The 24,997-nt window shown below is 41.5% G+C and overlaps 1 protein-coding gene across 3 annotated transcripts in view; it reads left to right on the plus strand.

The window, feature by feature from the left end:
• The first annotated feature begins 833 nt into the window (after positions 1-833).
• MGST2 (microsomal glutathione S-transferase 2) overlaps positions 834-24,997 on the plus strand; it is a 35,531-nt gene continuing 11,367 nt past the window's right edge. For all 3 annotated transcript variants that reach the window (XM_043971978.1, XM_043971977.1, XM_043971979.1), the window contains exons 1-2: positions 834-1,060; positions 14,985-15,084. In XM_043971978.1, the coding sequence (XP_043827913.1) occupies positions 1,003-1,060; positions 14,985-15,084 (158 nt within the window). In that variant the 5' untranslated portion in view covers positions 834-1,002. The remainder of the gene's footprint in view (positions 1,061-14,984; positions 15,085-24,997) is intronic.

A 24,997-nucleotide genomic window follows, 5' to 3' on the forward strand; every position in this document is an offset into this window, starting at 1 on the left:
AGTGACTTGCCCAGGGTCACACAACCAGTAAGTCTGAGGTCGTATTTGAATTCAGGTCCTCCTGACTGCAAGCCTGGTGTTCTATTTCAATTCAACACCTAGATGTCTTTGGCTAAGGCTTCCTGGTAAGGAAAAGGTAAGGACTTTAGGGAAGGATCTTATCCTGGGGCCAGTGAATTTATTTTATTTATTTATTTATTTATTTTGGCGGGGCAATGAGGGTTAAGTGACTTGCCCAGGGTCACACAGCTAGTAAGTGTCAAGTGTCTAATACTAGATTTGAACTCAGGTCCTCCTGAATCCAGGGCTGGTGTTTTATCCACTGTGCCACCTAGCTGCCCCCACCAGTGAATTTTTAAAACAACATTTCAATAAATGCATTTCAGTATAATTGACTTCCTCCCTTTGTATTTTATTCTATGAATTAAGGACTATTATTTTGGGGCAGCTAGGTGGCACAGTGGATAGAGCACCAGTCCTGGAGTCAGGAGGACCTGAGTTCAAATGCAGCCTCAGACACTTAACACTTACTAGCTGTGTGACCCTGGGCAAGTCACTTAACCCCAATTGCCTCACCAAAAAAAAAAAAAAAAAGGACCATTATTTTGAGAAAGAGTCCACAAGCTTTGGCAGACATTGAAAGGGGATCACGGCACATCAAAAAGTGAAGAACTTCACTTTTTAAACTTTTAAATTGATCACAATCATTTTAGGGAAGGACTGGCATCCCATGGTCCTGAGAGAGTTAATGTACTTTCTGGAAGGAAGACAAGGGGTGGATCTGGCCCATTGTTTACACTCCCAGCCCTAACCTGCCAGCCTGATCTTTGTATTTAACAAGAGGAAACCTCTGGTTTCTCGGATCTTTCTTTGTTTCCCCCGCCTTCAGAAAAGCTTGGCTCACTTTGCAAGGTGTGGTAACTTTGCAAGACTGACAGGCTCTCTTTTCTCTTCCTCCTATTCTACAAATAATTCTACTACCCGGAAGGGGCCAGAGGAGAGATGGCTAGTGATTCAGTAATACTGGCTGCAGTCACTATTCTTTCCATCTGCCAACAAAGTAAGAATCCCTGGGCTTGGGTTGGAAGGAGGGAGGGGGCTAGGTTGGGCTGGGAGGAGGGAGGGAGGCTCTGCATAAGGTGAAGGTCTGAGGCCCTCTTTGCTTTACTAAGCAAAGAGGCCAAGGCTTGTTCAGGGCTGCCAGGACCCTGCTGTTATTAGCCCTCTCCTGGGAGCCAAAGGGACTCAGAACAGAGCAACAGACGATCTCTCCCTACTGGAGGCCTGTACACCATGTGTCCCCAGCTCTCAGTGACTTTTATTAATTCTGTGACTGCAGTCACTGCCCCAAGCCAGTGGACATTAGTCACCTACTAGTTTGGGGGTAGATTGGGCTCTGCAATTGATTTGCGCATCCCGCTAGGGGAAGTTTTAATTGAAGGGCTTAAGGAGGCTCTATAGATAGGTTTCAGGGAAACTAAGAACTTGGATGGGAAAACAATTGCATTTTTTATTTTTACTCAACTCTAACTAAAATTGTACATTTGCTTTATGACTTTTAAAGAAAGAACACCCAAAACTTTTTCTGAGAAAGGGTCTGAGGCTTCCCTCGACTGTCAAAAGGGTCTGTGACACAACAAAGGTGGAAAACTCCTGTTCTCAATCATCATCTTAATTTCCTGAATGCTACTAAGATTATAATTAATGCATTGTCTCAAATCAACGGAATATTACTTGGGATTATCAGATAAACACATTCTCCCCTCTTCTCCTCACCAAAAGAGGAGTCTGAGGTGAAATAATGACCTTTAAATTCTAAAATACTTTCCCACCAGGAATACTAAATATTTAGGTTATCCATTTGATGTACAGGAAGCCCAATTTGCTTAATTCAAATACTGTATTATCTTCATTGCCTCTTTCCTATCTACTATTGCCTAACAGTCTAGCGGACGGTGCTGGCCTTGGAGACCAGAGAAACCTGGATTAGCAGTTCCACTTTTTTTTTTTTTGGGTACAGAGCAATGAGGGTTAAGTGACTTACCCAAGGTCACACAACTAGTAAGTATCAAGTGTCTGAGGCCAGATTTGAAATCAGGTCCTCCTGACTCCAGGGTCGCTGCTTTATCCACCGTGCCACCTAGCTGCCCCCAAGCAGTTCCACTTCTGACCCTTAATAGCTTTGTGACAAACCATTTAACATTTCTGAATCTCAGTTTCCTCTTCTGTAAAATGTAGATATTAAAGCACTAAATTTCAACAGGTTACTGTGAGACTCAAATGAGAAAATCTCTCTCTTATGATTAGAATGTTCTTCCTCTTTCTCACTGCTTCCTAGCTTCCTTCAAGATTTTTTTTTTTGAGCAATGAGGCTTAAGTGATTTGCCCAGGGTCACAAAGGTAGTAAGTGTCAAGTATCTGAGACCAGATTTGAACTCAGGTCCTCCTGAATCCAGGGCTGGTGCTTTTATTTACTGTGCCACCCAGCTGCCCTCCTTCAAGATGTCTTTCAGCTCAAATCCCACCTTCCTCCTGGTGCCTTCCCTCTGAGATTATTTCTCACTTGACCTCTAAATGTCTTATATGGTCATAGTTTTCTACAAGGTGTCTGTCTTGTTGGAATGGGAGCTCCTTGAGGGCAGGGACCCTATTTTTGCCTTTTTTTTGTTTGTTTGTTTCTCTCTCCAACCACTACTCCTTAGGATAGTGTCTGGCACATAGCAAATATTTAATAAATGTCTACTCACTGACTAATTATATAAAATGTTTCACAATCCTTAGAATTCTAGATAAATAAGCTATACTTATTATTTCCTCAACAAAGCAAGAGGTCCTGATCACTGGTGAATGAGACTCCCTATGAAATGCAAGATTTTGCTAGTAGATCTGTGCCAGAAAAACACTGAAAATGTTTTCTTTTAAATATGTTTCATTGATGCTTTTTGTCTTGAGATGATAGAACCCTTCTTTGTTACAAAAAACAAACAAAACCAGCAGGTACAGAAATCTCATTTTACATCCTATACAATATTCTGTCTTAGTGGTCTTCCCCAAGCCCTCTGCTGCGAGGCAGGAGGTGTGGTTTATTATCTCTCCTCTAGGACTTTCATAGGTTTTTCCATTGCTTAGAGTTCAGCTTCCTTTCCATTTGTATTGTAGTCATTTTGTATGTTTTTCTTGATTCTGCTTATTTCATTCTGAATTAATTCACATTTTGCCATGTTACTCTGAATCCCTCACGTTTGTCATTCCTTATTGCATCACAATATTCCATGACATTCATATACTGCAGATTTTTATATCATTCCCCAATTGGTATCTATCCTCCTTGTTCATTCTTCTTTGTTACCACAAAGAGTTCTGCAACAAATAATTTAATATATATCAAACCTTTGTTTCCATCTGACCTCCTTAGGCTCTATGATCAATAATGGGATTACTATAGACAATGTTACCTCATCCCTCTTGGAATGATAATAGGATAGAAGAGTAAAATGACAGATATTGACAGGGATGTGGGGAAAATGAGACATTAATACACTGTTGGTAGAGCTGTGAACTGATTCAACCTTTCTGTAGAGCAATTTGGAACTATATCCAAAGGGCTATAAAACCACGTATACCCTTTGACCTAGAAATGCCACTATTAGGTCTGGATCTAGAGATAAAAAAGGAAAAGGACTTATTTGTACAAAAATATTTATAGTGGTTCTTTTCTGGTGGCAAAGAACTGGAAATTAAGGGGATGCCCATCAATTGGGGAATGGCTGAATAAATTGTGGTATGTGATTATGATGGAATACTATTGTGCTATAAGAAATTATGAGCAGGATGTATTCAGAAAGACCTGGAAAGACTTACATGAGCTGATACAAAGTTAAAGATATTGTATACAAAGTAACAGCAATATTGGAAGATTATCAACTGTGAATGACTTAGCAATTCTCAGCAGTACAAGATCTAAGACAACTCTGAAGGACTTATGATGAAAAATGCTATCCATCCCCAGAGAAAGAACTGATGATGTCTGAATACAGATTTGAAACATTTTTGTTTTTACTTGATTTTTCTTGATTTTGGGGGGTCTAGTTTTCTTTTACAACATGACTAATAGGGAAATGTTTTGCATGACTACACATGTATAACCTATATAAAATTGCTTGTCTTCTCAGTATGGGGGGAAGGAGGGAGGAAGGGAGATAATTCGGAACTCAAAAGTTTTTAAAATGAAAGTTTAAATTGTTCTTACTTGAAATTGGAGAAAAATAAAATACTAAATGGGACGGCTATAGATAGTTTGGCCATTCTCTCCCCACCCCCCACCCTCCGCCCCCGCCAATACCAAATTGAAATACAGAATGGTTAAACAATTTCACAGCTCTACCAACAGTGTATGTTTGTCTTCTTACAGTCCCTCTGACTTTGATTGCTCCCATCTTTTGCCATCTTTACCAATTTGCATGGAGTGAAATGAAACCTCACAGTTATTTTAACTTGAATTTCTCTTCTTCAGATACATTCTATATACTTTGTAGCATCTTCATATGTTCATTTATTGTTTTCAAAGCTGGTTTTGAAAACTGCTTATTCATAGCCTTTGATAACTTATCTATTGAGGAAAAGGTTGAGGTTTATAATCAGAATTACCTGAGGGAAAAGTCCAAAGTGTCCCAACCTACTTAGCTTCCTGTATTGCTATATTTGACTTGTGTGTTTATGAAATTCTTGCAAAGCATACTCTGGAGTTTGATATTAACGCCTTCTTAGGTGCAAGGCAGGATATGTTACTTTTGGATTCCTAAATTATTCATTATTCATTCATTCAGTGCCAACCTTTCCTTGTTTTTTGTTTTTGTTTTTGTTTTGTGTGTGGGAGGCAATGGGGCTTAAGTGACTTGCCCAGGGTCACACAGTAAGTGTCAAGTGTCTGAGGCCAAATTTGAATTCAGGTCCTCCTGAATCCAGAACCGGTACTTTATCCACTGTGCCACCTAGCTGCCTCCCACCTTTCCTTCTAACTCCAAATCTTGTGATTCTACTGTTTGCAAAGCCCTTTGCTAGGCACTGAAGGAGAAGTAGAAGTGTGACACAAAGTGCAGATAAGCACTATCTCTAACTTCATGGAGCTGATATATACTATTGCTCCCTTACTCTGGGAACTCAAGACAGATCTAGAGGAGTGTTTATATCTCCTGCCCCCCAAACAGAGAAAGCAGTTGGCCTGAGGATATGCTGCTCATTTTCACAAAGAGCTTTCTCTGTGGTTGGTCCAGTGGGTGGTGTGGGTTAAGAGAGGGAAAAATAGATGGGCTGGTTGGCAGATGTTTGGGTGAGGACTGAGAAAACTTAGATTAGAGCCTAGTGCAGGAGCAAGAATTTAAAAAAAATTTTAAATAGAAGGCCACATGATCAGAAATTCGCATATGTATGGACCACATGCATTTAATTATATATAATTAATTACCTTCAGCCTCAAATTAGAATGACTAATTGATCCAAATCCCTTAGTGCAACACTTGGAGCTGGAGAAGGACAGATGGTTAGGTTGTACTTGACTCTTAGTTCATGTGTGAATTAGGTTTTTAAAAATCTGTTTAGCTGTAACGATGTGGATCTATGTCAGGTCACAGAACAGTCAGACAGGCCAGGGGAGAAGGACTATGTGTGTGTTGGAAAGAACACTGATGGAGTTGGGCTTGAATTCTTACTCTGCTATTTACTTTCAGATGCTTTTTTTTTTGGCGGGCAATGGGGGTTAAGTGACTTGCCCAGGGTCACACAGCTAGTAAGTGTCAAGTGTCTGAGGCTGGATTTGAACTCAAGTACTCCTGAATCCAGGGCTGGTGCTTTATCCACTGCACCACCTAGCTGCCCCAAGCTATTTGCTTTCTTTTTTTCTTTTTGTAAGGCAATTAGGGTTAAGTGACTTGTCCAGGGTCACACAGCTAGTAAGTATCAAGTGTCTGAGGTTGGATTTGAACTCAGGTCCTCCTGACTCTAGGGCCAGTGCTCTACCCACTGTGCCACCTAGCTGCCCTGCTATTTACTTTCTATGAAGGGAAAATCCCTTTTCCTTCCTGGACTTCAGTTTCTTAATCTGTAAAATGAGGAAGCAGAACTGGATGATATTGAAAATCCTATAGGCTCATCTACAGCTAGAAGGGATATTTTAGGTCCTTGAGACCAATCCTTGCATCTTCTAGATGAGGAAACTGAGGTTAACCTGTGCTCAGGGTCACACAGTTCAGTAAGTGTCTGAGACCTCAGGTCAGATCTCAGTCTTCTTGCCTCAAAGTCCAGTGCCCTAACCATTACATCACACTCTCTCTTCCAGTTCTAAATCCATTGATTACATGACTAATGGGAGTAAGAAGTATTTAGAAAGGGGTTGGAGGAGAGTAAGGAGGGAGAAAGAGGGGAAGGAAGGACAAAAAGCCAGAGCAGAACATTTATTTACCTGGAATTTGGAAACTGAATGGGCTCAGGTTGGGACAAAAGCCAGTATCTATGTCAGAGATTGAGGCTGTGTAACAGCTTTCTCCTTTATTTATGAGGGCTGAGCCATGAGTTTCTGAAGGCCAGAAGTGTCTACGTTGGGGGATTTGCCCAGGTCCTGATTCCTCCAACTACAGCAGTCTACAGAGAATAGCAGAGGGATAGAAGAAGATGGAGGGAGAGAGGGCAGGGAAACATTTGAGTGGGGTGAATTTGAAATCAACCGAATGGTTTTACCCCAAGTCATTCAATCCATTAACCAATAGCCAAACTTTTATTAAGACCCCTCTGTCTACCAAGCGTTGAGCTCAGTTCTGAGATTTCAAAGACAATAATGAAATAGCTTCTTCCCTCAAGAAGTTTATAATCTAGGTAGGATGGGCAACTTGTGTGCATATAGGTATAGACTCAAAAGATCTAAGGTAATTTTGAAGGGATCAGGAAAGGCTCTATTTAAGAGATGGTTTTTGAGCTAAGTGGAAACCAATAGTTCCAATGGGCAGAGGGAAGGAAGGAGTGAATAAGAGGCTTGAGGTGGCCAATGGAAGGGCATGTAGATGACAGCTGGGCATGTTGGAGGAACAGTTATAAGATCAATTTGACTAAATCAGATTGTACATAAAGGGTAGTAAAATGTACAAGGATGGATAGGCAGCTTTGGGATCAGATTGTGTTTTTTGTCTGTTTAATCTTTTTTTTTAATTTAAATTTTATTATTTTCCAGTTACATATTACATATAAGGATAGTTTTCAACATTTGTTTACACTGGATTTTTAGTTCCAAATTTTTCTTTTCTCTCTCCCTCCTTTCCCTCCCTCCTCCCCAAGATGGAAAGCAGTCTGATATAGGTTGTATATGTACAGTCACATCGAAAATATTTCTACATTAGTCATCTTGTGAAAGAAGAATTAGAGCACAAAGGAAAAACCTCAAATAAGAAGGCAAAAAAAAACATTCCAAAAGTAGAAACAGTATCATTCAATCTGCATTCATAATTCACAGTTCTTTTTTATGGATGTTGAGAATATTTTCTATCATGAGTTCATTGAAACTGTTTTGGATTGTTGCAGTGCTGAGAAGAGCCAAGTCTATTGGGATCAAATAAAATATTGGGAAAAAATGGAGGGTCCCTGGCATGTATTGTTTAGGGGAGAGACATGGTTAGACTTGGAGTTTGGGTAAAGTCACTTTAGCATCTGGGGGTAGGATGGATTGGAATGGAGGAGGGAGACCAATTAGGAGGCTATTCAAGGGATGTTACACAAGTAAAAGTGACAAGATTTGGTAAATGATTGACTATGTGGGGGGTGGGGTCAGAATGAGGAACTGCAGATGATGAGGAGGTTACAGGCCTGGGTGAATGTAAGGATAGCGGTCCCCTCAGCAGAAACAGGGGAATACATAAAGGGAGTGGATTTATGGGAGACAAATGAGCTTTGCTTAGGACACATGGGGTTTAAGATACCTAGAGGATCTTCAGTTAGAAATGTCTAATTTGTAGTTGGTGACTCAAGAATGAACTCAGGAGAAAGCCTAAGGGTGGATATATAGAACTGAAAGTCATCTTTGTGGAGATGATAGTCAAATTCATGTGTGTGAATAATGAAGAAAAAAAGAGAGCCCAGGATTGAACCTTGAGCTACACATTCAGTTAGTTATTATTGTGGTATGGATGATGATTCAGCAAAAGAGCCTGGGAAGGAACAGTCAGATTGGTAGGAAGAGAAACAAAGGAGATAAGTGCTACATAAACTCAGACAGGATCTGGGAGGAAAGGGTGATAGGGAGACTGCAGAGGGGTCAAGAAGAATGAGGATTAAAAAAAGGCCATTCGATCTGGCAGCTAAGAGATCATTGGCAATTTTGGAGAAAAGAAATTCAGCTGAATAATGAGTTCAGGAGCCAGATTGCAGAGGGTTTGGAAGCCAGCGAGAGGAGAGGAAGTGGCAATATCTCATGGAAATGGCTTTTTAAAGGAGTTCTAGCTGAGGAGGGGAGGAGAGATACAGGACAAGAGCTAGAAGGATAGAGAATTCAGGAGAAGGTCACATTTATATGGCTCTTTAAGATTTGCAAAATACTGTACATGAATTATAAATAGAAACATGTAGAATAACTGATGAGTTCGTCAAGGGCCGCACCTGATGAAACCAAATGAATTCTAACAATTCCTTTTTTTTTCCTTTTCTTTTCTAACAATACCTTTACCTGGCCTACCCAGATTGATATTTGAAGTTGTCTGGGGTCTGTATATCCTGGATTGGTGTATTTGTAAAGGCCTCTGGCTCCCTTTGTCTGGCTCAGCATTCATGAGACAGACTGTATCCCTGGGCTATATAATATTGATCTAAAAAGTTCTGGGCAGGGCTGGTTTCTAGGAAGAATCTGGTTGTTTCAATTTTTCCAGAACCAATATTGAGATACAGGTTTGTGGTAAGGTGGTTAGGATAAATATACCCTCAGGAGTTTCCTATTAACTCCAGGATCGAATATAAAATCCTTTCCTCTAGATTTTTTTATTATATACTTTTTTCCTCTAGATTGTTTTATACACACACTATATATATATACACTATATATATACACACTATATATAAATACACTATATATATACACACTATATATAAATACACTATATATATACACACACACACTATATATATATATATATATATATATATAAATTTTTTTTTTTGGTGAGGCAACTGGGGTTAAGTGACTTGCCTAGGGTCACACAGCTAGTAAGTGTCAAGTGTGTGAGACTGGATTTAAAACCAGGTCCTTCTGACTCCAGTGCCAGTGTTCTATCCACTATACCACCTAGCTACTTGATATACTATTAATAGACCAAAAACTGCATATGATATCAGGCTTTCCCCCAATATGTTGGTTAGTTTTGTGGAATTTTTTTCTCCCACTTAAAAAAATATTATAAGAGATGACTCACAGGGGATCAGTTTATTAGGGACTCAACCAGCATTTATTAAGTGCTTATTTCATTCTAGGCACTGTGCTAAGTTCTGGGATACAAAGAAAGGCAAAAACATGGACCCAACCTCAAGGAGCTCACATTCTAATGGGAAAGGCAATATGCAAATAATTAGGTAAATAGAAGATATATACCTGTACACTATAAGTGGAATTCAGTCTCAAAGGAAAGGTATTTTTTTGTTTTGTTTTGTTTTTGTTTTGTGGGGCAATGGGGGTTAAGTGACTTGCCCAGGGTCACACAGCTAGTAAGTGTCTAGTATCTGAGGCCGGATTTGAACTCAGGTACTTTTGAATCCAGGGCCAGCACTTTAACCACTGTGCCACCTAGCTGCCCCAGGAAAGGTATTAATAGCAGGAAAACTGCCTTCTGCTGAAAGTAAGATTTTGAGCTGAGTCTTGAGGGATACCAGGGAAGCTGGAAGGCAGCAGTGAATGAGGAGGGAGAGCATTCCAGGAATGGAAACCAGTCTTTGGAAGTGTGTGGAGTCAGGAAATGGAGTATCCTAGGTGAGGAGCAGCTAGATGGCTCAGTGGATAGAGCACTGGCCTTGAGGTTGGGAGGACCTGAATTCAAATCAAGCCAGACAATTCCTTGTTTTGTGACCCTGGGGAAGTCACTTAACCCCAATTGCCTTAAACATATGGGGCCATCTCCAGTCATCCGGATATCTATCTTGCCACTGGGCTGAGATGGCTCTGGAGGAGAGAGTGAGGTTGGTGACCTTGCACAGCCCTCCCTCACTTAAATCCAATTCATTGCAAGTTTTGACATCACTTCCTGATGTCAAGGTCCTCTTTGAGAAAGAAGGACAAGTAACAACAACAACAACGATTGCAGAATATGAGGAGGGGAGTAAAGTATAAGAAGACTAGAAAGGTATGAAGGGACCATACTGGGAAGGGTTTTAAATGCTGAACAAAGGATTTTATATTTGATCCTGGAGTTAATAGGAAACCCCTGAAATTTATTGAGTAGGGAGTGACATGGTTAGGAAAATCACTTTGGCATTTGAGTAGGAGATGAATTGGAGTAGGGAAAGATTTGAGGCAAGAAGAATAGTTGAGGGAACATCAAGATATATGTTGAAGTCCCTTAATATGAGGGAAGGAGTGGAGATAAAGACTGTGAACTGGGCATTGAATTCATTGAGAAGGGAAGAATAATGCCTTTGAGTCTTCTAGGTAATGGCCACTAGGATCTGAATTTGGTGATAAATTCAGATATTGTGAGCCTTAAAGGAGGAGAAGTTGCTGAGTGTTGGTGGTAGAGAGAATCTGGATGGGGCAATGGAAAGCAGGGAATATGCAGACTCCCCTCACCACTGGGAATTGGGAGAAGGGGTTGTTTTGTTATTGTTTATTTATTTATTTATTTATTTTTGCAGGGCCATGAGGGTTACATGATTTGCCCAGGGTCACACAGATAGTGTCAAATGTCTGAAGCTGGATTTGAACTCAGGTCCTCCTGAATCCAGGGCCTGTGGTTTATCCACTGTGCCACCTAGCTGCCCCAGAGAAGGGGTTATTTATGAGAGAAGGTGCAGCCATTACTGGAAAGGATGGCCTGGGATGAAGTATCATAAGGAGAGAAGCATGACCAGTGAGTGGCAGGTGGAGGGAGTAAGAAGGGAAAATATATTTATTTAACAAGAATGGGAGTTTGTGAATTATGGAGAAGGCATTCCAGAGAGCACAGTAGAAGGGGTGGGAAGATCTGGAGTAGGATTCTAGGGGATAGAGTTGAGGAGGATGGGGATAAGGGAGCAGGCAGTTGGAGATTGGTTTGTATATTAGCAGTAGAAAGGTTCAGGGGAGAATAAGAGGGATGGGAGTTTGCTAATCAGTGGAGAACGAGTCTAGCCAAACTATCTGTGATTAGCAGAGGCTTCTTGAGGGAGGAAGGATATTTGAATATTCAGGGTCTTCCCTCTCGCTCCAAACTTCTGCAGATGGTGATGTTTGTTCTGTAAGACCTTGGGAAGGCCATTCCCCAATATATAGAAGTAGACTGGGTTATGGTCTAGGGGTCAGGAGGCTAGAGGTGCCAGTGGGAGATGGACCGTCTGAAGAAGTGGGGAGAGGATGGCTTGGGAAGTCCTGGGGTATAGACAGAGGCCTGAAGGAGTATGGCTGGGATCCAGACTGGCAGTGGGAAATACAGGTGATAGAAAACCAGAAGATGTGAATACAAATGAGAAAGAAATAAACCAACGGAGTGTGAACAACTGAATGCCAATCTCGGTCTTTGGCCCTTGAAATCCAGAATCAGACTGGTGAGGCATGCTTATCACATTGGTGGACACCCCAAAGCTGAGAGGAATAGTTAATATATTAGATGAGAGAATCAGAATACAAAAAAGATCTCAGTTGGCAGGAAGGATGGGTTGAAACAAACAAGGTAAAAGCATCGGGGATGAAATACAATATCCTGTTCTTGAGTTAATAAAATAAACACCCAAACTACTACACAAGTACAGGCTGGAGGAGAAGTTTAACAGCAATTCAGTTGGGAGACCTGGGGATTCTAGCAGACTGCAAGCTAAGTATGAGTCAGCAGAGTGGAGTGACTCCTAAAAGAGTTCATGCAAACTTAGCTGGCACAAAGAGAAATCGAATGTACAAAACAAGGAAGTTGAGAGTTCCTTTGCACTCTGCACTGGTCACATCATATCTATACTTCTGGGTTAACTTCTGGGTACTGCTTCTGATGACAGATTGGGGAAGGTGATCAGACTGACGAATGGTCTAGAAAACATGTCATACAGAGTTATTTGGCTTAGAGAAAGAGAGAGGCAGGAATGGGGACCTGGGACTACTGAATGGAGACAAATTTCAGATCACATAAGGAAGAACTTTCTAATCATCAGAGCTATCTAAAGAAGGCAATAGATTATCTTGTGTGATAGTGAGTTCCCCGTCCACGGAAGTGTTTAAGCAGAGGCTGGAGGACTATCAGTGATATTGGAGAGAAGATTAAACATACAATGGGCACTTAGACCAGATGATCTTTAAGTTCCCTTTAGTTCTGTGACTCTACAATTTGATAAGTTCAACAAATCATGCCCACCCCTAGCATATTTTCCAAAGCTCTCTCTTATATTTACTACCATCATTTGGGGAGAGAAATATGTTGGGGTGAACTAGAATTGAGTGGGATTGTGGTGGTTCCAGGTATGCGATTTTATCAGTAGTGAACTTAGTGTGAAGATGTCGTTCACAGATACAAGTCAACAACTTGTCTGAATAGTCAACAAGTTGCCTGGAAAATTGAGAGTGAAATGCTTTGCTCAGAGTCACAAAGCCATTATGTGTTAGAGGAATGACGTGAACCCTTCCCATAGGTGTGGCATCAAACATGGGGCAGGTGTGTCAGTGCAGAGGACCCATGATCTATGTACGTTTAAAAGGTCTTCATGATTTAATGACATGGCCTCTACTCATTGTGCCACAATGTTCCTCCACTATCCTTCTAAGATGACATTTATTATAAGGGAAGGCAATGTTTCTACAACTCTTAATTTTAATTTTTAAAAATAAAAGTATTTTTTATTATTTTCCAGTTACGTGTAGAGACAGCTCCCAGCATTTGTCTACGTAAGATTTCCAATTTCCAATTTCCCCCCCTCCCTCCCCTCCCTCCCCCCCTCCCCCAGACAGCAGGCAATCTGATATAGGCTACATATATATATATACATACATATACACACATATACATATGCATAACAACATTAAACATATTTCTGCATCAGTCATGCCATAAGAGAAGAATCAGAGCAACAAGGAAAAATCTCAAAATTGAAAAACAACAGCACCAAAACCAAAAAAAATAGTATGGTTCAATCAGCATCCAAATTCCACAGTTCTTTTTTTTTTCTTCTGGATTTGGAGAGCCCTTTCCATCATGAGTCCCCTGGAACTTTCCTGTACCATTGCATTGGTGAGAAGAATCCAGTCCATCACAGCCAATCAACACACAATGTTGATGATACTGTGTACAATGTTCTTCTGGCTCTGCCCATCTCACCCATCATCAGTCCATGCAAGTCCTTCCAGGTTTCTCCAAACTGCTCCTGCTCATCACTTCTCCAGCACAATAGAATTCCATTACATTCATATACCACAACTTGTTCAGCTATTCCCCAACTGATGGACAACCCCTCAATTTCCAATTCCTTGCCACCACAAAAAGAGCAGCTATAAACATTTTTGAACATGTGGGTCCCTTTCCTTTCTCCACGATCTCCCTGGGAAAAAGACCCAACAGTGGCACTGCTGGGTCAAAGGTTATGCATAGCTTTATAGCCCTTTGGGCATAATTCCAAATCGCTCTCCAGAATGGCTAGATCAGTTCACAGCTCCACCAACAATGCATTAGTGTTCCAATTTTTTTACAGCTTCTACAACATTTATTATTTTCCTTTTTTGTCATATTAGCCAATCTGACAGGTGTTAGGTGGTACGTGAGAGTTCTACAACTCTTTCTTGCCCATACATGAACTTTGGTAGTCCTGGGCTTTTTGGTTAAATGCTTGATTGTTTTCCTGAGATAAATTCCAGCACTGTTCCTATTCTACAAATGCAGAAATTATGCCTTACTAAGAGTGATTTGCTCAGAATCTCACAGGAAGCAAGAGGCTACGGGAGGGACAGGGTCCAGAACAACCCATCCCTAATTTTATCTGTAGAAAGGTCCCATGTTGCAGTTGCCAATCAAATCCATAGACCTCTGGCCTCTTCCTGCTCTGAAAATCTCACCCCTAGATTCACAGGCTACAGAGGAAACGATCTGCCTTCTGCACCACACACTTCAAAACCCTCTCTCCTTCCTCTCAAAGTCTTCATTAGAAATGACTGCCAGTTTAAATGAGAAGAAACCAATCCTAGCCAGTTACACACTTCAGAACATTTAAGTACTGCACAACAGCTTGTTTGGAGCAGAGGGGGATTAAGGGAAAGGAGGCAGCCTGCTGGGCTACTCCTTACTAAATCCACTTCAATATTTACAAGCTTCTTGTCGGAGAGATTACCATATCGCGCTACAGAAGGATATACATCACTACTAATTCTGTAACACAGTTAGAGATTAAAGCTGCAAACTTGGTGTAACAAAGACAAATGATTTCAAAAGAACTAGTGAGTGGGAGAAGGAATTCAAGTAATTGAGGAAAAGAAACTGGGTTGAAGAGAGGATATGAGAAGTGGGAAGGCAAAAGATTAGAAATTCACATTTCCAGATTGCTTTACCAGTTGCAAAGAGCTTTCCTCTCCACTCTCCCCCTCTTCCCCCTCCAAAAATCCCTGGGATGTAGGTCATATCCCCATATTACAGATGACCAAAGTGAGGCTCAGGGAGATTAAAGGGACTTGGTTGTGGCAATACAGCTCCTAAGGATGCAGATGCAGATGCAGATCCGGATGTCCGGGTAGTGTTTGTTTGTGATTGTTGTTTGCTCTTTCGCCTCCTGTTAAATTACAGTGAATTCTTTTTCCCTTGCAGTGTTCTTTGTTTGGAAGGTGGGAAGCGCCAGGAAGAAGTACAAGATCCAACCCCCAGCAACCAGCGGGTCACCAGCATTTGAGAGGGTATTTCGTGCACAGTAAGTTCAGGACAGAATTGATCATTGAAATGGCAGGCAGGGCAGGAATAAAATTTTGCGTCTATCTATTCCTGTGTATCTTTTACCTCATACAATTCTAATGTAGTTACTGTACAGTTTTCAGGATATGCATTCGCATATAGGACTTGATCCTATGAATTCCCTTTTAGCCCATTATCAGGAACCTCTTCCAGATGACACCATGTCTCCTCTTGAGGCCTCAGTTTCCTCCTTTGTAAGATGAGAAGCTTGGGTCCAATGAGCTCTGGATCATCTGATTGTGACCTGTAATGGTGACCGGAGGGGGTTGGGGGTTGAGGGGTGGGAGGTGGGGGTGTTTGGAGAGAACTCCCCACCCCTACCTTACCCCCAACACTCAGATGGGACAAACTTCTCTCCAGAGCCCAACACTGCCCCCAGGATCCATTTGATACACCTATATACTCTATCCACTTGTACTGGGGTCTCCCGGATCTGTGGATAAGGGTGAGTACTTCTAATGGAGGCCTACTATTATGGATCTGTTCCCTGGGCCTGAGGGACAACCAATTAAAAACTCACTTCCAACTTTTGCCAGGACAAGAGGTGCAATACTGCACTCCCTAAACATAATATCACTCCTTCCTCTTTCTCTGCCTCCAGGAAGTTGCCTCCCTCCCTCCCTGATTCCTCTCTTCCTACCTCACAACAGAAGTGACTCAGCAGTGGATTTTCCACTGGTCTCTGAAGCAGCCTTTCCCTCAGATGTTAGCTGACATTTATATAGTGCTTTAAGATTTGCAAAGCACTTTACATAATATCTTATCTGAGCCTCACAATAGCCACAATTGCCTACCTGTGGGCTGGGTAAGAATAATAATGATTATCATCATAACATTAGGATTGCATGCTATAATAACAGAATAGTATTGGAAATAATATTATTAGTAGTGGCGTTATGCCACAGGGCTGGAGGGGTGGACTCAGAAAGACCTGGGCTCAATCATTTAACATCTCAATGCCCCCATCAACTAACTCTAACACCTTGTTTCTTTCTCTGTTTTCTAAGTGACTTGCCAAGGATCACAAAGAGCGAGTGTCTGAGGCAGGATTTAAACTTGAGTCTTCCTGACTCCAAGGCCAGAGTGATGTCTACTGGATGACACTGCATCATTTGTATTTGTTGTTGTTCAGTCATTTTTCAGGCATGTCCTATTCTTTGTGACCCCATCTGGGTTTTTTTTTTCATTTGGGGTTTTCTTGGCAGAGATATTGCAGTGGTTTGCCATTTCCTTCTCCAGCTCATTTTACAGATGAGGAAACTGAGACAAACAGAGTTAAGTGACTTGCCCTAGTGTCTGAGTCCATATTTGAATTCAAGAAGATGAATCTTCCTGACTACAGGTCTGGTGCTCTATCCACTTTGCCACCTAGCAGCCCCTATCATATCTCCTAATCTTTGACATAAGAAAACTGGGGCTCATAGAGATTAAGTGATTTACCAATGATCACACAAGTGTTAGAAGTGGGATTTGACCGAAGTTCCCACTGACTCCAAAGTCCAGCACTCTCTCCATCATGTCTTACATGCCTACCAGGACTGTATGGGACCATGCAGATAGAGCTGTTTATTAGATGCATTCAGGGAGTCATTGGCTATTTGTGTACTCTCTTCCTTTTAGTTCAACACAGTCTGTTCCTTCACAAAGAGCATAATTGAGTCAATAAGATGATATTTGATATCATCTAGAGAACTTAAAATGCTCTGTGAATAAATGACCGCTCAGCCCTAGAAGACAGAGTAAGCAGGACTCTATGTGTGCATTATTCAAGATTAGGATCATGGGATTCAGAGATGGAAGCAAGTTTGGAGGTCATGGAGTCCAATCTGTTCACTTTTTTTTTCCTGTTCACTTTTTAAATGAGGAAACTGAGACCTTCAGAAGGAGAGTGACTTATCTAAGGTCACACAAGCTGTTGAGATTTTCTACAAATAAGAAAGAACTAGGTAAAATTTTACATTACTTCATTACCAGTCTTCCTTTCACAAAGGAAGAAAATTCAAGAGCTATCCGAAGATGGCAAAGTCTGGGAAAACTCGTCTATTTTTGCTTCCATTTTAATAAAATAATGATTCAGGGACCATTGCTTCAGAGCAATATTGTCACCCCTGTTATCATTATAAGAATTCAATTCAATTCTAGGGTCATTGAGCTGGAAGGAACTTTCTTAGAGACCATCTTGTCAACCCCCTCATTGTACAGATGTGGGAAAACAAGGACTACGCAGGCTAAATGACTTACCCACGGTCACACAGGAGTAATAGAATTTGCACTCATGTCCCCTGACTCCAGAGTTGGGGTTCTTTCCCATGCCAGAAGGAAAGTTCTGAATAAAGATAGTACTTGACTCAACTGCTCACCAAGATCTGTGAGCTCATGGATGTAGTCCCTCCCTCCCTTCCTCCAGGATGCAGGTTTCCACCAGACCTGCCATCTTGTGTGATGTTCATTTATGTCTTCCCATACATTCACTGTGAAGGGTCCTCTCAGTGTTCTTGTGACAATCCTCCCTTTCGTCTGCCACCAGGAGGATATCGATGGGGCCTTTGGCTGGGCCATCGGTTATCCTTTACCATAGCCTTGAGCTCTGTCCTTTTTAAATGATACTTTTCTGTCATCCCACACTTTCCTTTTGTTCTTCCTTGTGGTTCCATTTAGAACCACCATGCATCTCTCCGTTGCCTTCTTGGGATTGATAGCTGAAATATATGAAAGATCATTCAAGAAGGGAGCATGGAATCAGTATGAACACTGGATGAGGAGTTTAAAAACCTGCTACTAATCTTGCAGCCAAGATGGCGGCCCAAGTGGGAGGCAAACCACCTGCTTCCCCCGTATTTACTCCAGCAAAACCCTGAAACTTACATCAAAGCAAGTAATGATCTATAAATGCAATGAGAAACTACAGTGACTTTTTTGTTTTGTTTTGTTTTGGGGGTTTTTTTGTTTTGTTTTTTTGTGTGTGAGCCAATTGAGGTTAAGTGACTTGCCCAGGGTCACACAGCTAGTAAGTGTTAAGAGTCTGAGGTCGGATTTGAAGTCAGGTCCTCCTGACTTCAGGGCCAGTGCTTTATCCACTGTGCCACCTAGCTGCCCCTACAGTGACTTTTTCCACCCCAGAAATGCACAAAAATGTCCAGGAGCCCAAGAGCAATAGGAAATGGGGCCACTAGCAAAGCACAAGTGAAAAAAACCAACAACTTAGACAACAAGATAACAAACAAAAAGGACCTTTGAATTTTGAATGTAAAGATGATTCATCTAACAGTATGTGCAAGGTATTGATGTCCATGACACAGACAGAGAGCAGTATATGGAGAGATCTAGTGGGAGCTCATGAGCTATAAGTAAGACAATACATTGACATTTCATAACTTCACAGTATTTTCCCTCTGCCTTCTTAGACTAACAGTCCTATGGGGCTTAACTAATGAAAGAGAGATGTTAAGTTGCCTCTACTCCAGCAGGAAAAATTGGAGAGATAATAAGCCACTTGTACAGTTTTAATCCAGGTTAAGCAATTCAATATCCAGTTCTCCTTTGCAAAGACAAAGAACCTTTCTCACTAAGCCTTTTAGATGTACTTCATGGTGTCAGGAGAGCGTGGTCTTAAGAACTGTTACATGTTGTCCTCATTTCTCCTTGCACTGCGAGCCTGAAAGCTTCTCTGCCCAGCCTCTGTCTGCTATAAATCTCTGGAGAAGCTTAGATAGTCACATCCAAGCTTTCTATACTTACCTTTGGAGTTGGTATGAGAATGCGGGTGGGCATGGCTTTATAACCAGCACTTTAACATTCACAAAGCAGTGAAGCAGTATACGGTATGTATGTTACCTCATTTGTACCTCCCAGCTCCGAGGCAAGAAGAACAGGTATTATCAACCCCATTTCACAGATGAGGAAATTGAGGTTTGGAGAACTTTAACAAGTCATTGAGGAGCACACAACTAGTAAATGTCAGAGTTGGGATGGGAACCCAGGCCTCCTGACTCCAAGTCCAGTGCTTTGTCCACTGTGCCACCTCGCTACCATGCGTTGTGTTTTCATCTCTTTAGTCTGATGAATAAAACCAACATGTTGTTTAACTGAATATTTGATAGATGTCTTTAAAGAAATAAAATTCACCAAGCACACACCCTAGTAAAATGTGCCTCAGAAGCCTGTGATTTTGTTGTATAGGCCTGAGGAAAGAGGAATAAATATTATAACTGGTACCCATTTTGCTGTCAATACTATACCTTCTATCCTCATGTTAATCATTCTCTCTTTTTATTCCCTCATCCACGCTGTTGTTGCTAGGCAGCCATGGTCTCCTGATCCAGAATATTCATCCCTCAAAAGCCACTAGATGGTGCAATGGATAGGATTTTGGATCTGGAGTTGTAAGATGAGTTCAAATATGATCTCAAGATAATTACTAGCTGCGGGACCCTGGGCAAGTCACTTAAGCTTTGTCTGCCTCAGTTTCTTCATCTGTAAGATGGGGATAATAATAATAACCCCTACCTCCCAGGGTTGTTGTGATGACAAAGAGAGATAATTTTTGCAAAATACTTTGCAAACCTTAAAATGCTATACAAATGTTAGCTATTATTATTAGTTATATTATTAAGCTGTTGTCAGTCATCCTTTCTAGTTCTATTGCTATCGATGGAGGAAAGGATGAGGGTGGGCTAGCATCTAGGTAATGGAGAGAGGTGGCATAAGCTGAATGAAAGGAAATGCCAAAATAACTGTCTTCAAGTATTTGAATGCCTATCCTTCAGAGAAGGGATTAGCCTTGTTTTTGCATACTATATGATATAGTCTTATTTTATCTTTATTATTATATTATCTTTATCTAGAATTTTCCCATCTTCCATGTAAAAACAAATTGTAACATCGATTTTTAAAGCCTTGTGTTCCAGGGGGCAGCTAGGTAGTGCAGTGGATAGAGCACCGGCCCTGGATTCAGGAGGACCTGAGTTCAAATTCAGCCTCAGATACTTGACACTTACTAGCTGTGTGACCCTGGGCAAGTCACTTAACCCCCATTGCCCCCCCCAAAAAACTCCCCAAAAACAAACAAACAAAACTTTGTGTTCCAAATTCTCATCCTTCTTCCCTATCCCCGCCTTGAGAACTCAAGCAATTCAATATGTTATACATGTGTAGTCATGCAAAACATAGCAGACCAAAAATACTTTAGAAAAAGGAACTAACAGCAACAACAAAATATACTTCCATCTGTATTCAGGTACCATCAGTTCTTTGTGGGTGATTGCATTTTTCATAGGTCCTTCAGAGTTGTCTTGGATCCTTGCATTGGTGAAAATAACTAAGCCATTTGCAGCAGATCATCTTACAATATTGCTGTTATTTTGTATACAGTGCATTTCACTTTGCATCAGCTCATGTAAGTGTGTCCAGGTTTTTCTGAGAAAGGGCGGTGTTGTTCAGGGAGAACAGGAAAGACTCTTTTTGGAAGAAGAGATTTTAGTTGGGACTTGAAGGAAGCCAGGGAGGGCTGGCCAGGGCCAGCCAGTGAAGATGGTGAGAGTCTAGAAATGAAGTATGTTGTTTGAGGAACATCAAGGAGGTCCATGTCATTGGCCTGTAGAGTATGCGTATGCATTTTGGGCGAAGTAAGCTATAAGAAAACTGGAAAGGAAGGAGCGGACCAGATTGGGAAGGGTTTTGAATGCCAAACAGAGAATTTTCTATTTGATTCTGGAGGTGATGGGAAGCCAGTGGAGTTTATTGAATGAAGGAAGGGATGGTTTAACATGGCTGTGTTTTAGGAAAATTAGTTTGAGAGCCGAGTGAAGGAGGGGCTGGAGTGGGGAGACGTGAGGCAGGGAGACCATTCAACAGGTGGTTGCCTCAGTCCAGGTACGAGGTGATGAGGGCCTACCCCAGAGGGGTGGCAGTGTCAGAGGAGGAGAGGGGCCCATGCATTATGTGCAGCATTCCACACCATATCCATTCCTTCCACATGGTGACCCCCACATCTGCAAATGGGTTTGGGGAAGTGTCTTCTCACTTCTCTTCTCTGGGGCCAGGCTTGCTCTTTATAACTTGACAATGTTCATTTTTGGTGGCTTCATGTTTCTTTCTGTTTACATTGTTGCCATCTTGTTTATATTATTTCTTTGGCCTCTCTTTTTCATCTCTTTGGGGATTTCTTTTCATTGGGAGAGGCTTGGATGACCACTTGTTGGGTAGATTATAGGAGGATTCCTGTTCCCATATGGGTTGGACCAAGTGGCTTCTGAGGTTGACAATTGAGAATCTGTGATGCTGTGGACGTTCCCTCCTCATTTCTGCCTCAGAGGAAGGAGAGATGCAAGTCAGTAATTTGGAGTAGAAGGAACTTGGAGTCAGATTTTCAAGGAATTTTAGAGATCATTGATTTTAGCTCCCTCATTTTACAAAGGTGAAAACTAAGAGAAATTTGGACTGAAAATATAGAAATTCTCTCTAAGACTGAGCTATCCAGTGGAATTGTCTGCCCCAGGTAATGGGTGCCTCTTATTAGACACCATGAAACAAAGACTGGAGGCCTTTTAGGTTAATATTAATCAACCGACTAATATTTATAAAGTGCTTACAACATGCCAGAGGTTGTGCTAAGTGCTGGGGATACCATGAAAGAAAAATCAGGCCGTACCCCAAAGGAGATTGCATTTTAATGGGGGAAGGGAGACAATATGAAAATAGGTCCAAACAAGACATGCATCTAGTAGCTGTAAGTAATGTTAAACAGGAAGGTTCTACCTCGAGGGATCTTAACCTTTTTTGTGTCTTGGACCCCCTTTCTAGTCTGGTGAAGTCTATGGACCCCTTCCCAAAACAACATTCTTATTTGTAAATAAATTCATAATGGAAGCAAATGCTAATTTTCAGTTAGAGGTTAGTGAAGATAATGATGTAATTTTCCCTCCTATCCAAAGATCTTCAAGAAGAACCCAGGTTAAGAATCCCTGCTACAGCCCTGGTGGTGGGACTAGAAAATGCCTTCTGAAGAAGGTGGAATTTGAGCTGTTCTTGTGTCCTGTGAAGGTCCCCAGAGGCGAGGCGAGGCTTAAGACAGGACAGGAATAGGAGGAAGTATAGAATGGGGTTTGGGAGTCAAGGAGCTTTCTCAGAAGGCATGAAGTGCTGGTGAGAGAAGGACCCGGTGGGGAGTTGGAGAGGGATGGTAGGGTATAATGTCAGAAGCTGGTCACTGGGAGGCAGGAGGTGGCAGCATCTGGCATTCTGCCTTGGCAGGGGCTTTAGTGGCCTGTGAGTCTTGGGGGTGGGAAATGCCACTCTTATAGCTTCTTGCCAAGGTGCAAGAGTTGGGGTGCCCTGGGGTCAACTGGCCTTCCAGTCAAGATAATTGTAGAGGGGATTCTTGGTCAATTGCAGTCTGGGCTGAATGGCTTCTGAGGTTCCCACCAACTTGGAGATTTTCCCTCTGACATCCATTCTTCATTACCTCATGTCTATCAGTTCCTGTACTCTGTTGGATAATGCTGCCCTTGGCAGAACACCAAAGACACCTGGTGGCGTTGACTTGTTCCTTCAGGCGTGCTTGTCCATGTGACCCTTAGGATCATTTCCAGCTTTTAACCTGAACACTACTGTTTCTGCTGCCGCTGTCCACTGGGTATTCTTTTATATGGCTACTTAGATACACAGGGTAAGAAGTTACTATTTGAACATTGAAAGTAATACACTCAGGAGTTTGTACTGGGATAGCCGAACAAGTTTATGGAATTTACAGCCAGACCTGACTTTTGACATTACTTGGTCCATCACCCTCATTTGACAAATAAGGAACCTGAGGCCCAAGGAGCTGAGTCGTTTGCCTAAGATGATATAGATAATAAACAATAGAGCTGAGATTTGAACTCAGGTCCTCTGATTTCAAAACTAGTCTCTTTCTCTGGCTGACTACTCTTTTTTTGTTTGTTTGCTTTTTGTGGGGCAATGGGAGTTAAGTAACTTGTCCAGGGTCACACAGCTAGTAAGTGTCAAGTGTCTGAGGCCAGATTTGAACTCAGGTTCTACTGAATCCAGGGCCTGTGCTTTATCCACTGTGCCACCTAGCTGTCCCCTGGCTGACTACTCTTTTTAAAAAAATTTAATTATTTTCCAGTTACAGATTACATATAAGGATAGTTTTCAACATTTGTTTACACTGGATTTTTTGTTCCAAATTTTTCTTTTCTCCCCCCCTCCTCCTTTTCCTCCCTCCTTCCCAGGATGGAAAGCAGTCTGATATAGGTTGTATATGTGCAGTCACATCAAACATATTTCTACATTAGTCATCTTGTGAAAGAAGACTTAGAGCACAAAGGAAAAACCTCAAATAAGAAGGAAAAAACCATTCCAAAAGTAGAAACAGTATCATTCAATCTGCATTCATAATTCACAGTTCTTTTTTCTGGATGTTGAGAATATTTTCTATCACGAGTTCTTTGAAACTGTTTTAGATTGTTGCACTGCTGAGAAGAACCAAGTCTATCCCCATTGTTCATCACACAATGTTGCTGTTACTGTGTACAATGTTCTCCTGGTTCTGCTCCTCTCAGTCAGCATCAGTTCATATAAGCCCTTCCAGGCTTCTCTGAACTCCTCCTGCTCATCGTTTCTTTTCTTTTTTTTTTTTTTTTAAGTGAGGCAATTGGGATTAAATGATTTGCCCAGGGTCACACAGCTAGTAAGTGTTAAGTGTCTGAAGCCAGATTTGAACTCAGGTACTCCTGACTCCAGGGCCGGTGCTCTATCCACTGCACCATCTAGCTGCCCCTGCTGCTCATTGTTTCTTTTACTGACTGACTACTCTTGTTGAGATGTTTCCTTGTAGTGTTGCAGTAGATAGAGAATTGGACCTGGAGTCAGGAACACTCATTTTGCTGAGTTCAAATATAGCCTCAGGTTATTACTTGTTGTGTTATCCTAGGCAAGTCATTTAAGCCTGTTTGCCTCAGTTTCTTCATCTGTCAAATGAGCTGGAGAAGGAAATCACGAACCATTCCAGCGTCTTTGCCAAGAAAACACCAAATGAGGTCATGAAGAGTTGGACATGACTGAAATGACTAAATAAAAAAAATGGAATTGTAACAAATTCCATGGCTTGTCATAAGTTCCTATATCGCTATCATCTGGTGGTTGCCTCAGGAGAATGGGATGGGATGGTGGAGTAGGGGGTGGTATTTAAATTGACTGCTTCTAGAGCAAAAAATTCCCATTGGTCTTTGTCTCTATCAATGCAAGCCAGCCTGGAATTTGTCATTTCCATACCACAGGGATCCTTTTAACCCTGAATAGCTTCAGAAAGTGATAGAATTAGGGGCAGCTAGGTGGTGCAGAGGATAAAGCACCAGCCCTGGATTCAGGAGGACCTGAGTTCAAATCCAGCCTCAAACACTTGACACTAGCTGTGTGACCCTGGGCAAGTCACTTAACCCTCATTGCCTGGCAAAAAGAAAGAAAGTGATAGAATTGGTGACTGCACTTTTATATGAGGTGAGACCCAGGCTAATTGAGTTAGGTTAGCCGTCTCATATGTTCTCTGTAAAATGATGGAGAATGATGCTTTATTGTTTTATGCTCTTGATTATTTAAAAAAAGAAAATATTTGAGTTATTAGAGGTAACCTGGAACAGGCTAACCCTTAGAAGTAATGGAGCATCTTCTATCAACTATTGGTGGGCAAAGCCTAAACTAGGGTGGGATGGTAAAGTTTGGCCACAGGGCACTAAATTCAGAGGATACTGGTAGTTGTTGCAGCCTTCCTGTAGTGGAGAAACAGCATGGCTAAGTTAATGAGAATAATTAGTTAAAATCAGAAGCTACAAAACTGAAGGTTGGGGTGAGTTCCTCTGTTGTTTTTCTTTACC

This window comes from Dromiciops gliroides, chromosome 6 (genome assembly GCF_019393635.1).
Source record: "Dromiciops gliroides isolate mDroGli1 chromosome 6, mDroGli1.pri, whole genome shotgun sequence".
NCBI lineage: Eukaryota > Metazoa > Chordata > Mammalia > Microbiotheria > Microbiotheriidae > Dromiciops > Dromiciops gliroides.